Genomic DNA, 14,060 nt, shown 5'->3' on the forward strand with positions numbered 1-14,060 from the left:
CTGATAACCTTTTGTCACACCCAAGCACTGCAAACCCGGTGCTTTTTACTGTGAGTTATTCACAAAGCCTGGCCAACAGGGTGGGAAATTAACAGCAGCCACAAGGCAAATGTTGACAACAGATATGAACTTAAACCAATTATGATTCAGAGATCATCGTAAAAAAAAAAGCTTTTTAAAAACGACATTAGAAAAACGGGCATTTATATATCAAAATCAGCAAGACATTAAATCTTTTGTGACTGATTGGCTGATTAACTGTGAAATGATGGTGAATTTGTGAGCCGCAGCAGCCAGGTGGGCAGACAAGTTAGTTTCCTGCTCTGGTTTCACGTGGAGGCTTCAGCCGTTAACTGGTCCAAGTGTTGTTTCCTTCCTTCCTTCCTTCCTCCCTGCCTCCTTGCTCCAGGTGGCGGTGGATGTGAGAAAGGGCGCTCAGTCAGTGCAGCGCAGCAGTCTGCGGAGAGTTAAACACTGAAATACACTTTCTGCCCAGCCCTTCAGGTATGGGACACAAGCACTAGTGTATCCCAGTGCTTGGATAGATGCCTTCTACAGCACCCTGTTGGAGTCTGTTAGAGCCTAATCATCTCTCATACGTCGTTTTGTCTCATTCATTAAACTTTGGCAGTGATTTTATAGAAGCTAAGACTAATTTAGCCCATGTGATGCATATCTACTGGTGTACTCCTTGTCTCTGTTTTGTAGGACCGGAAAGCCACTGCCAAACCATCCTCCACGAAAACACGACCGGACCGCAGAGGAAAATGAGCATGGAGGAAGTGCAGACTATTAAAAAAAACAAAATAACAAACAGAATCATCCTCAACCTGTGACCATGGAGCTCCGCAAAACAAAAAAGAAGAGGAGAAAAAAAACAGGAATTAAACTTGTAGTTTTATAATATTTGTAAAGAAAAATATCAACTAGACTAAGGCATGACGATACTGTTTCTTTTTCTTTTTTATACAAAAAAAACATAAATGTTAGTTAAACAACTAAGAAAAAAAAAGCAACAAAGTGCTTCCTGTGAACTGTAATCGCATGATGACTGCTGGTGCATGCCCTTTTGAACTGTCATTATCTACAAACTGAAGGGGTACAAGGTACGGGGGCGGACCCACATAAGGGTTACAGGCTTTTTTTAAGGGCCTACTTGCCCCCAACTGGAGTGGTTTGTTTCAGCAAGTTGAGTCCAATAACACTACAGCCAAAAAAAAGAAGTCCCTCGATGGATGGTTCTCTATACAGCTAAGCCTCTGCTGAGCCTCCCAACGCTTCTTTCACTGGACCCTTTCCCCTGTTATTCTAATTGTGATATATGCACTCTATGCTATGTGGACATGTGTCAGTGTGTGTATGTGTGTGTGCGCGTGTATTTTTCTCTACCGCATGTGTTTCTTGCTTCCGGCTTGGCGCTGAGCCTTTCCCCATGATTGGCTTGTTGTCCCTGTAATGTCACGGCGTGCTCAGCGCTGGAATGAGAAAGCCGCCGTGCTGCCCTGCTCGTGACTTCTTGTCCGCGTGCGTTTTTTTACATTTTTAATTTGTGGATGAAGATCGCTCCTCATTGTTTCTTTGGAACTCGTCCACTTTGGGTTTCAACGTTGTTTGACTGCGGATGAGAAATGAACCTCTAGCTCCCCTCATGTTTTCAGGGGGAATGTTTTCAGACAGCGGGAATGTTTTCTTTGGAAAAAGCGTGGGTGCTCGATTGCATTGTACAGCAGCTCTGCGGGCACAAAGCTTGACTTTCTATTCCCTCAAACTATTCTGTGCTCTTCCATTGCTTTGTTTGTTTTCTTTTTTTTCCCAGTAGCGTACTTTACCTTCACCCATAATCTATCAGTAGCCTCAGTCTATATGCAGTCAAATCACAGCCCTCTCCCATCAGCATCTAAAGGTCCTCCAAACCCTCCAAGCCCTCTGTGCTCCCTCTTTTATCTGCTTGCAGTGGCTGTAGCGCATCACTGTTGAATTTTTAAGTCAATATTTCAAATTGTGGTGAAGAAAACATGAAGGATCTAATTCGTGTGACGATGCCGTGATTTGAGGATTTCTAAGCGAGAGTGAAATGGCAGCGAGGACAGACAGGTAGCACTGTGATCGTCTTATTAACACTGACCCCAGACTCGTGAACTGTCAAGACCCACATTCATATATAGCACAGGCAAAAGCACAGAAACATATATGAACACATTTCCAGAAACACACAAACATAGATCACACGGTTAAATAATTATTGCCTGGTCAGTGTTGTTGTTGTTGTTTTTTTCTTGTTTTCTTTGGAGTTTGCCACAGCAATAATACACAGAAACAAAAAAAACATGAAGAGGAGATGGAACGGCAACTGTAAAAGACTGGTTTCCTCAGAGAAGACACAAACTGTATCTGGATGAACAGCATTTGGCATTGCAGCTCACCCTTGAAGTGAGTGAGTCAGCACGTACTGATGCAAGATGAGATGACTCAGCTGTAGCAGTGCGAGACCTTGGAGGCCGGAGAGTGTTTGTGTTTCAGCACTTAACGTAGCAAAATATAAACCAGGATATCTTCATTTCTGTTAAGAAGCTTGCTGCTGCCATGAGGTGGAATCCACCTAACTCTGTTTCCTTCTTCTTCTTCTTTTTTCCTGGATAATTCAACTTGCGTTTCTGTAAATCATCAGCTCATCACCTCTGAAACACTTTATGCAGAAACTGGTTGGCAGCAGCATGAAGGAGTTCCATCATAGTAGCACGCATTTCCTTAAAATCACCTATATCTCCCATAAGTACTGTAAATGCTACTGTAGCCTGAATGAGTGAGACCGGATGAATGAACACATTGGTTATACATCACGCAAATGCACTTACTTTCCACGCCCAGTCCATGCACGAGAACCTCATCGGATAATAGCACGTTTTCCACTGTTACTTCACTCAGGTTTTCAGTTCTGCTCTATCAGAAAGAACAAAAGGTGTTTGTTTCTAAGTTCTGAGTCATCCTCTCAAAGACAAATGTGGGACACAAGTGAGTTTTCTGTTGGGGCTGTTTGAGGTGGGATGGTGATGCGTGGGCTTTTTTTTTGTTGTTGTTGTTTTTGTTTTGTTTTTTACTTTTTCTTGGTGGAGCAGGGTGGTTTGGTGCAAGTGTGTGTGTGTGTGTGTGTGTGTGTGTGTGTGTGTGTGTGTAGTTCAGTTGTGTGATTCAGATTAGACCAAAAAACACTGAGTGCGTGGTCAGTGCCAGCATGTCTCCTTAACCTCCCTGGTGCACTGCTCCTGCTGTGACACCACTACTCATTTTTTGTTTGTTGGTTGGTTGTTTTTTTGTCACACATTGGAAAAAAAAAACAAATAAATTTTGGTGGAGCACAGGCAAAAGATTTTCCTTTCACCAGATAAATATAAAACAATTATCTTCTCATATGTATAACTTCAATTGTCAATGCACGTAATTGTGTAACCTTAAAGTCAACAAATGACAAAGAAGATGCCCACTCGACTTCACAGCTCCAACAATCACTCTGTTAGTCCTTAAGACTTTTACTGTATCAGCACAAGGATGGGGGTTGGATCCAGATGTTTTATTTCTGTGTTGAGGTTTTAATCCTTAAGATTTATATTCAATAACATGTATTTTGATGCTGTTAAAGGTCAGAGGTTTTTCAATTTGCATCCCTTAGTAGAGTAGTTTTATTATCAGCAGCAAGAAACTGGTTCATGAAAAAACTGTGTGAATTTAGCGGATGTAAAGTGGTGGATGCATGCAACAGTCCTAAAGTTTAGTGCTAATCCCATCACTTTGTTGGAGCTCTGATTGAACTGTTGCTTTTCTTTTGTATGTGAAGAAACTTTGGAAAAACATTTGGACTTAACTGATATGTTCTTTGTAAAGTGACTGCAAATCTGGTCACTGACATTTTATAAAATTTGGCCATAGCTCCCATAAGCTCACAGTATGTCTCACCCACTGATTTGCAGAGACCCACTTTGAAGCCTCAATTTCAGCATTTTGGTTTTTGAATTTGTGTTTCCTTGGAACCAGATGGCAAAGCAAGGTTTGGATCTGGCAGGAAAAACCAAGGGACACTGCACACTTTATCATTTATTTGAATAAAAACAGGGCTATAATTTACAAAGTGAATATCCTATTTTATAAAATAATACTTTAAACTAGCAATATAGATCATTAAATCAACAGATTTTCTTTTAACTGAAGCATTAAAGCAAATGAGAAGTGGGGTCATTTGTCCAAACACTTTGATACAATTTGACTTCCGAAGCCCCCTGCTGGCCATTATAAAGAATGCAGGTTTAAGGCACTGGCTCGCATGCAGAAACTGTTTCCATCTTTTATAGTCAGTACTCTTAAAACATGCTTACTTCCCCCAGAGGCAGAGGTATCAACCAGGACTACAATCTTAAGGATCATAATTTGGACTTTAAGGAGCTGTCTTCTTGCTTCACATTCAAAATCCTAAAAAAAAAAAAGTCTCCACAAAGCAAAACGATGTATGAAGTAGTTTAATTATGTTTCCATACATAGATAATTTGGATTTGCCATCTGAATTAAACTTGTCTGTGATCCTGTGCACTCCCCCAGTGTTTGTATGTACAGTATGCGAGTGTTTGTGAGTGTGGAATGTGTGCGTGTGTATGATGATGATGATAATGATGATGATGCTTGGTTCCAATCCTGGTTGGATCAGCGGGAAGAAGATCTGAGAGGACATGTAACCTACAGCAATGTATTTTAAAGAGTATTGTAAAATTTTAACTGTTGCAAAGAATAAAGATCACCTATACTCCTTTAGAATGGATACATGACAATGTAAACGCAATATCATATTACTCTATCCTAAGGAATGCAACTGCGCACATGCACAAAAAAAAAGATGTTTTTATGAAAATATATGTATAAATATATGACAAAATATATTTAATTAGAATGCTATGCACCCTCATAGAGTTGTTATGGATGTTCTTTAAGCATTATCTAGACTAGGCCGACGTCCACGTCATGGGGAATGTAGAGGCTTTGTAGCTATGACCACTTGTTTTCTTTTCTTTTGTATTGTCCCGGAGAGAGGATAAACCAACGTGAATATGTATACAAGCCTTTCAATCAGAGTCATTCTGACATGAAGATATGTATAGATCATCTTACCCTGTACACCAGCTCAAACCATTTACAAGAATTAATAAACAAAGATGTGACATAAATGTGGTGTGTTGTTTTCACAGCAAGTGTATTTAAGTGCAGTCTTTTTAGACCGGCGTGGACTGTATCATTGAATACAGACGTGTGTCCTGGATGTCTGAGAAGTTACAAACATGCATCTTCTTAATGTTTTATTCGACAGATTCAATAATTTTATGCAATATTTATTCCCTTCTTATGCATCTGAAAACTTATGTTTGAGGAAAATGCCCCAAAGCACTTGCACTTACACAATACATACATACACGAGAACTTCAAATATCTCACGTCTAAAATATATAAAAATTGTTCTTTTCCCCACAAAGTAGTGATTGAATAAACGGGATTGGCTTCAGCTTCTTTGAATCATTTGTTATATCAGTTTTTAGTGTTAAGCAGTTAAGTAAGATTTCATTTGGTCTGCCAAATGTACAAATATGCACAGACTGCTAACTGTCGTGTATGGTTAAAAGGCTGAAGAAAAGGGCATGATTAATATTTGTAACTGTCACAGTGTGTTTTCTGTTCATAAATATGTTTTTTACTGTAGTTGATCATATACTGATCTGTGGAATGTGCTTAAGAATGCCATTTACACACTGTGAGTATACAAACTGAACTTCTTTGTCATTGAAATCACTACATTTCCATAAACTATGCTTCATGAATTAAAGATGAATATGAGTCCCGTTGTAGAAATTTGCATGACTGTAGCCTACCTCTGTGTTGGTTTTGAAAATCTTTTGTAAATTTTGAAGTTGTGCATTTTAATCGCATGACAAATGTCTTATAAAATGTGTATGCTATATATTTTTATTGTTGTTGTTGCTGTAAAGTGTTCTTGCAGAAATGTACCATTTCATATATTTGATGGCTGCAGATTAGGAGGGAGGAAAAAACTACAACATCCACTGTCAACATCAAGTGACGCCCCTTGGTTTCAGCCAATCATAGCCCACCGCCCCACGTGTTGTTTTGTAGGAAGTTCCTGGGATGTTGTTTTGGCGTTTCTCAGAGCACGTGGAGGCATACTGTAGCTTTCCATGCTCGTCTGTGGAGTGTCATTAGCGCATCGGGTTGAGAGATGTCAGCGGGAGGCCAGGCCACCAGGAGCCGGGATATCCCAGCCGTTAGGCGGGTCGCTATCCACGACGCTGCGCATTTGCCCAACGACTACTCCACGACCCCGGGAGGAACTCTGTTCAGCACCACGCCTGGAGGTACTGTTGTTCAGGATGAGAAAAGAGAGGGATTCAGAATAATCTGTATTTATTTTTAGTTTATAGTTATCTTTATTTGCTTTTTTTTAAAAGTAGGCAGTCCACACTATAGACTAGAACTAAGAAAAAACAAGTTACAGAAAGTATTAAGAAACTATACAAACTGTAATTGCAAAACTCAGTAGGGCATATGTGCATATGACCTGAATGACACAACAGTGGGTTATTTCACAGTGTTCATCAGAGTGACAACCTGAGCGGCTGGTTTAGTAAACAGCTCTCTGTAGCATCTACCTGAAAGCAGCAGTTTGCAGAGGGTATGCAGGGGGTTAAGGAAGTTAGAAAGCAGCAGCAGCAGCACCAACTTTTGTTTTGGTCTCAAAAGCCAGAAGGTTTTCCTCACATGTGACTTATTTTCCTCTTCAGATGCTAGTATTAAAAAAAAAAAACAATTATAAAGACAGTTTGTTTGATTTTATATATCTCAGAATTAAAAAAAAGTTCCAACATTTTGCCACTGGAAAAATAACACTGCAGTTTACTTAGTATCTCAAGATCATGATTAGCTTATCAATACGACTTAGAGACAGAGAAATAGAATAGAATAGAAATATCCTTTATAGTCCCCCACTGGGGAAATCCACGTGTTCCAGCAGTAACGTGACAGGCAGATGGAGCATGTAGATTCACATAAAAGTAAAGAATATAAAGTAAAAAACAAGAAATAAGATTTTTTACAACATAAGAAAAAAATACTGTACAGTTATTAAAACAGCATACTCGGATTCAAATAAATGTGCAGCTGAGTGGGATAATTTTTTTAAAAGATATCCAAAAAGTGCTGTATACTTGTGCCTGACAAAAACAAAAAGAGAGAGTTATTCGGAGTTATGTTTGAAATCCAGCTCCAAAAACAGTTCGTGGTAATGGAAGCATTTCTGGGAGGTCCTGTCATGTTGTCTTGTTAATGTTTGACAGTGTTGGTGTATCCCGAAGTATCAAAACTAGCAGAAGCAGTACTTTATGGATCCATGTACTGCAGTTGTTTAACAATACCAGAGATTATTTCAGTCAATCTTACATGGCTTTATTTCATCTCCCTCAATTTGTTCCCATTTATGCTGATTGGAGACTTATAATTGCATGTGTCTGATGGGTCTGGTTACAAAATCTAGCATTTTGCCCCCTCTGCATGAGGTTTTTATGTGCATAAGTGGAAGTCGTCACTTATGAATGGCAGCTTCAGCGTCATTATCCAAGAGTAAGGGCAGTGTGCAGGCTGTGTTTACTTGCATATACAGTTTACGACTGTAAGGTCAAATGTTGGCCTGTGCTCAGTCACATCCTATTTATAGTCCTGGCAGCAGGCTGTTGTTGAGCTGCAACAGCAACATGTTTACTAAACATGGCCTCCATTAGGACACACTGGTTGTATTGATCACGAAAACGTGGGACTAGTGATTATACATCACACGCTTTTCTGTCAGTTGAGAGAAATCACACAAAAAAAATCCAAAAGCTTACTTACAAACCAACATAAAATGCCAAATGCTAATGTGAAAATTTCAGAAAACTTTAAAGCTGCAGCCAAAAAAAATATTTTAATCTAACTTGAACTGGTCAAGTCAAACACAACAGAGATCATCTGAGGCAGCGCTCAGCACCTGCACCAGCAGTAAGCGCAGTTTTGACCCATTTTTTTTTCTCTTTTTGCGGGCTGGCATTGTTTTATTTTAAACATTGACAAGCTGGGGCCTTGGGAAGCTTCCACTGCAGAGATAAAAGTTAAAAAAGAAAATGTTTTCCCTCAGCGGTCGTGAGAAACCTGAGTCAGATGCACATGCCCACTACAACTGATACTGTGTTCTGTAACATTAGCAGGTGGGACACAGATAAAACACAAGTGAGTCACTGAGTATGTACCAACATAGCTGATATGGGCTGCAAAATTGGGCTAAATGTCATGGGCATGTATGGACCTGTGCATTGTAGGGTCACACTAGCAGACAAAGGCAAGCTATATTAATTTAACGCACCCTTTTAATCAAATAACATGTTTAATGTTCAGATTAATACTAGTAGTTTTAATATTTATTTTATTTCATCATTGTTTACATTTTATTTATTCCATGTTATTTTTATTTTGAAATCTGCTTTAGTGTTTACAAGGGTTATCTGCTGTACTGGAATTTTCCCAAATACTCATCACTTTAAGAAAATGCTAACCCGCAGGTACCAGAATCATCTACGACAGGAAGTTCCTCCTGCAGTGTCGGACATCTCCCCTGACTCGCACGCCTCCTAACCTGCCTGACATCCCAGGCGTCACCCGGCCACTCAAGCCCGATGCCTCCAGCGATACAAACCAGCCCGATCAGTCGCTCAGCAACAACACGGAGCACAGCGTGCATGCAGAGGAGAGTGCAGGTAAACGTGTGCATAATAACGATGGGAAAATACACATGAGCTGGTAAAGCTTTGCAGGGGAGACCAGTCTGTGACCATTTGGCAAAAATAAGGATTCTTTGACTGATTGAGTGGTTGTTGATGGCAGCTGGTGGGAAAACAATTGCTAAAGTGCCAATCATTTCAAAGTAAACTTTGCACCTTATGAAACTTTGAAGGCAAACATTCTTCATGTCCGCTTTCCATCACACGTAGTCTTTGACGACAAACATGGAAAACTACAGGTAGCTGTGGTGATCTGCTAGCGACCAAACCAGTCACTAGAAGGTTTTTGATGCAGCACCTTGTGTGCAACTAGTTTTATCCAGCGACAGCCAGCAGTGTCTAGGAACCACTGCCAACCAGTCGGTGACTGTATCACCTTCAGTATGAGCAATGTGCACACGACGTCACATAGGAAACTTCATTAAACTCTTATTTCTATTAACTGTCCATTTTTTGTTGTTGTTGTTTTTTTTCTTTTATAGGTGAAGATGCCCAGTTTGAGATGGACATCTAAAGCGGGTCAGCTTTAAGGATTAAAGCAACATAGTTTATAGTTTTTGTTTACCGGTATTAAAAAAGCATCTTTTAAAATGATGAGCCTTTTTTGTGTGTAATCTGTGTTCAGAATTGCTCTGAAAACCTTTTGTAATGCCTCTCCTGTTCAAGTGTGCATGAACAGTTTCTTCTTTTCTTTGTATGATCTGTGAAATATTTGACAAGTAGGTCAAGATTTTGTTACAATTAAATAATTAAAATTGTATGTAATTTCACTCATTTCTCAACTTTGATGACTTGTCTTTAATTTGTTTTTAACAATAAAAAAAGAGAGAGACCGATCTGTTTATAGTGAAGTCTTATTTCACACCTTGCAGTAAGTGACTCTGACCATTTGGTGTCAGCAGACAAACTGTTAACTGAAGTTCAACTTTATAAATCATTTGCGACCATATTTCTGGAAGTCTGATGAATATATTTGTTATCTTGAAGTTTTGGTCTGGTCATCAGCAACTACTGAGAGAAACTTTCTTTTTCATGCTACTGTTGGCTAGAGAATAAGAAGGCTTTGTTTATGGAAAAAGCAAAGGGCTGCTTTTAATGAGACTCACAACATGCAGCAATGTGATAAAAGATGGTGGATACGGTTGTGGTCGGATGTTTGCAAAGAGTTATTATAAGTCCGAGGAACTCAATAAAAACCTGAGAAAAAGAACTGTAGATCTACACAAGTTAGGAAGGTTTCTTGAAGCCATTTCTAGACAACTGCCAACTCCACAGCCATCTGACAATTATATGCAAATACAAGATGAGAGGAAATTGCTTAGGTATGTTCAAGAAAAACTCAGGAACCACCAAAGTTCAAGCCTGCCACGAAGTGGAAACTGCTGAAATATTAGCGTCAGTGTCCAAAGTGAAGTGAGCTTTATATCAACATTGACTGAGAGGGTGCCGACCAAGAAAGAAGCCCCTGCTCCAAAATCATCACATTCAAGTTTGACTGCAATTTGCAGTTAGATAACACAAATATTGAGGTATTTGGCCACAATAACAAAAGCTATGTTAAGGAAGGGTAAAGGTGGCTTTCAAACCTATGAACACTGTCCCAACTGTCAAGCATGGTGGTGTTGGCATCATGCCCTTGGGCGGTTTTGCTTCTGGTGGTACTGTTACATTGCACAAAGTGAATTGAATTACCTCATAATTATTCAACTTCACCTCAAATCAGGAGTTAGATGGTTGGAATTTGGACACAGTGTCAATAGTTGGCTGTTCCACAGGACATGATCCCTCATTTTGGAACAAAGCAGACATTAAGCTCCTGACGTGACCTTTTTGAAACCCCAACGTCAACACAATTGAAAGTTTGCAGACTATGCTTAAAAGCCATGTACTTGCCAGGAAACCAAATGAACTCTACCAATTTTGCCAAGAAGAGTGGTCAGATATCCAGCCAGAATTATGCCAGGTGCTTGTTGATGGCTACCAAAAACAACTGATTGGTGCTTTTGAACTTACTAAGGAACATTGAACCAAATATTAGAGGGGGTGTATGTACATATTTGGGTCTGTATTTATACTATTAGCCTTGTGTGGATTAGAGAACATCCAAAATGCCATTGACACAAACGAAGTTTACAGACCGAATAGACCTAAGTGCCTTCTAGTGTTTTTGTTCAGCAGGATCTAGATCCTGGGCTCTTTGTTTTGGTTTTTTTTACCTTTGTAGAGTCAGGGGCTGTTTGTGAGATGTTTCCATCTACATCCTTGGACACCAAAACCTAACAACTCCTGTGTGTGGTTTTTCTGTTAACAGGTAAGAATATTTCTTTACCACAAACATTTCAAAATGAAAATACAATTTGCTCAAGTTGCTTAAGAGAAAAAGAATAATTTATTGCTCTAATTTGGTCTATAGCAAATATACAAATAGGTCAATGTGACCCAAACGTCTCAATAAAGAATATTAATAATAATTAGAATGATAATAATTAAAGCGCTTACAGTAAACCATTCTGTAATTTCAATGGTATTAGAGGTTCAGTCTTGAAGCATAAAAACAACATAATTTCTGTGACAATATAGTGCTTAAGTCTGTGATCATGTCATGCCTTTTGAGACATGGCTATTAAAAGGCACAGCTTATAGTCCCACATAATTTCTTATAAATAGAAGCTGTTTCATAACTGTTTGGCTCTATAATTTAGAGAGAATTGTCCAGGATATATATTAGAAACTTCCTGCATCACATCAGCAGTCTCTGTCCTGGACAGATCTGTGCCAGCCGACATGCACCAACTTCTGAGATTCCAGTACTCTCGCTGTAGACCCCTTTGGTCCCGTGGTTCACAAGTTCCAGGGTTCTATGATTTCCCTTCTGCAGGCGTTTCCCTCATTGGCAGCCACACTCCTCCACCACCATGTCGTCTTGATGCCTCATCACCATATTTCCATCTTCGAAGTACAGCATGGAGATTGGTGCCAGGCGTGTGGGCACACAAGACAGACAGGGTGCCTTGTCTGGATGATGATAATTCAACAGGCTCTGGAGAGGGGAGAAGAAGAAAATAATTGATTAGAGAACATCTATTCATGCTGTTGGGGCATTATCAGTACTGTTGCATATGATGAGGTGTTTCAGTCTTACCTGTATGTATGCGTGGTTAGTAGGGGTGAAGGTCTCATCTACTGGTGTGGGACAGGTTCCTTCGCAGCGATAAGCATTGTATCGTTTGGGATAGACAATCCACTCACTCCAGCCGAGTTTCTCAAAGTCCACCCACATGTCCACCTTCCTGCACAGATGATCCTTTTTCTCCTCTTGTGTTGCCTTGTCCCTGGGAGCATCTCTCGCAGCCTCCTCTCTCTGCTGCTGGGTCTGCTGGTCCCTCTTTTCTCTGCTGCTCCTCATCCTGGAGGGTACGTGCTCCCTGCCCAGACCAGCGTACTTGGAGTGCTTTGCTGTGCGGATGAGCGTTGGTACACACTGGTCCTTTGCTTCATGCTTTAAGAAGACCACCATAATGACCCTGTCAGCTGTAAGGTGCTGAAATACGTCATGCTCCTGCTCTCTCTCCTCTGGCTTCTCTTCCACCATCCTCTTTGCGGAATGCTCCCGATGCTGCAACCAGCGATGGACTATGTGCGTCATGTTGAACACTTTCCAGGAGGACGGCGACACCAATGAACTGGGATGAACTCTAAGGTGGCCAAGGAGTACCCTGTTCTCGGGGCAGTGAGTGCCCATGCACCGCTCACTGTGGGAATGGTAGATGTCTATTGAAGCACTGGAAGATTCTGTAAAAGCTGGCAGGCGGATGCGAAGCTCAGCCAGCTGGACAATGTCGCTTGCAGACATGGAGGACATGTCAAAAGTGAGGGACCATCTCCTGCCGATCTGCTGGCAGCCTGAAACAGATAGGATAAAAGACATTTTTAGAGTTATACCAAAGGGTAAAGCTACTACCTATTTAACAATAGACATGCAAACTATTAAAGGAGAATAGAGAAAAAAAAAACATATTTTGTAGTAGTGTCAAACTAAAGTACATTTTGCTGCTAAATGCATTTATGAAGCTCGGCTGTTTGTAAGTTACTCTTCTTAATCCCTATTTTCTAAAAGAAAAGTTAGGCTACATGGCTTTCAAATGGCTTTCAAAAATACCTAAGCCCGTTTTCGTAATTTCCCTGATGTTAAATACTCACTCTTAGCGACCAGGCTGATCACAGAATCGGAGCTGTGAAGATTTTCTTCGTTCCAAGTGTGGGGCAGGCTGTCAGCCTGAGTGCTGATCTGGTCTTCGATCAGCATGACCCGGTAGAGATGGATCATGTAGTGCGGCAGGCTGTCGATGTGGTGCCTCTGTGCAGCGTGTCTGGCCCCACCGTCCCGAGCTTTCCTCCCACGGAGCAGTTTATCGGGGTGCATCTTAGGGATGGCGAGAGCCTGAACCAAATCCACTAGAAGAAGAAGCGCAAAAGCGAAATCCACTGCTCGCCTCTTCATAATTTGTGGTGTTGTCTCTTCGGTAGGCAAATCCAGAATGGTTAGGTGGAGTCCCAGAACCGGATTTATAATCACACGCCTCTCTCTGAAGTTCTTTGAAGACAGCTGTCAGGCCTCTGATGGCTGAAGGACGCCCGTGATCTAAGGGAGCGCTCAAAGACTACAGTATAACAGGGACCTCCTATGGGCTATCGAAACCGAGTGCTCTTTGAAGTGGAGTCTCCCGCTCTGATTGATGTTTTGTATACTGGCGATCTATCAGATTAAAAGCCATGATAATATTTTTTAGCTAAGGAGATTACGAGCTACACAATTGCGCCTTGATTAATTGGGAGAAACAAGAGAGTTAATCAAAAAACAGCTTTTTTTTGTATGACGTCATTAACAAACTGCGCAAACCCTTGTGTCCTATTTCTGTCCAGGACACAAGCGGAAAATATAACAGGTTATTTTAGACCAAAATAAATACGATTTTTATTTGTTATTTTTTTAAAGTAATTAAATTTAATTTTAAAGTATTATTAATCTTAAAGGGATGTCAGTGCTCAGAAATGAATAAAACGAACTAAACATTTTCAATAAATATCAGGAAGCCTAATCAATAGCAAAATATTGATAAACAATATGAACATATTCGAAAGTTAACCGAAGATCTCCTTAATTTACTGTTTTAAAAGAAAACTGCAATGCGTGTGTTACTGCAT

The 14,060-nt window shown here is 40.3% G+C and overlaps 3 protein-coding genes and 1 long non-coding RNA gene across 7 annotated transcripts in view; 2 read left to right on the top strand and 2 right to left on the bottom strand.

The window, feature by feature from the left end:
- Positions 1 to 5,676, top strand: part of LOC100711105 (ankyrin-1) — an 80,259-nt gene extending 74,583 nt beyond the window's left edge. Inside the window, exon 43 of one of the 4 annotated variants that reach the window (XM_025909339.1) lies at positions 709 to 5,676. In XM_025909339.1, coding sequence (XP_025765124.1) covers positions 709 to 771 — 63 coding nt within the window. In that variant the 3' untranslated portion in view covers positions 772 to 5,676. Of the gene's footprint in view, positions 1 to 409; positions 613 to 708 lie in introns of those variants that run through there. The other 3 variants (XM_025909340.1, XM_025909342.1, XM_025909341.1) reach the window with 3 other exon arrangements.
- Positions 5,677 to 6,154: 478 nt separating this feature from the next.
- Positions 6,155 to 9,691, top strand: LOC100692160 (eukaryotic translation initiation factor 4E-binding protein 1). The gene is made up of 3 exons (XM_003444360.5): positions 6,155 to 6,404; positions 8,637 to 8,831; positions 9,338 to 9,691. The coding sequence occupies exons 1-3, from the start codon at positions 6,269 to 6,271 to the stop codon at positions 9,367 to 9,369; spliced, it is 363 nt and encodes a 120-aa protein (XP_003444408.1). The 5' UTR covers positions 6,155 to 6,268; the 3' UTR covers positions 9,370 to 9,691.
- On the bottom strand, positions 6,262 to 8,630 carry LOC112847559 (uncharacterized). Its single transcript, XR_003221163.1, has 2 exons — positions 7,166 to 8,630; positions 6,262 to 6,833 (listed from the first exon to the last, which is right to left on the bottom strand). It is a non-coding gene; the product is annotated as an uncharacterized LOC112847559 (long non-coding RNA).
- Positions 9,692 to 11,273: 1,582 nt separating the features above from the next.
- On the bottom strand, positions 11,274 to 13,534 carry LOC100711374 (nodal homolog 2-A-like). The gene is made up of 3 exons (XM_005451393.4): positions 13,056 to 13,534; positions 11,998 to 12,758; positions 11,274 to 11,895 (listed from the first exon to the last, which is right to left on the bottom strand). Exons 1-3 carry the CDS (start codon positions 13,354 to 13,356, stop codon positions 11,743 to 11,745), a joined length of 1,215 nt encoding a protein of 404 aa, XP_005451450.1. The 5' UTR covers positions 13,357 to 13,534; the 3' UTR covers positions 11,274 to 11,742.
- Between the last annotated feature and the right edge of the window lie 526 nt (positions 13,535 to 14,060).

The sequence above is a fragment of the Oreochromis niloticus genome, linkage group LG7 (genome assembly GCF_001858045.2).
Source record: "Oreochromis niloticus isolate F11D_XX linkage group LG7, O_niloticus_UMD_NMBU, whole genome shotgun sequence".
Lineage (NCBI taxonomy): Eukaryota > Metazoa > Chordata > Actinopteri > Cichliformes > Cichlidae > Oreochromis > Oreochromis niloticus.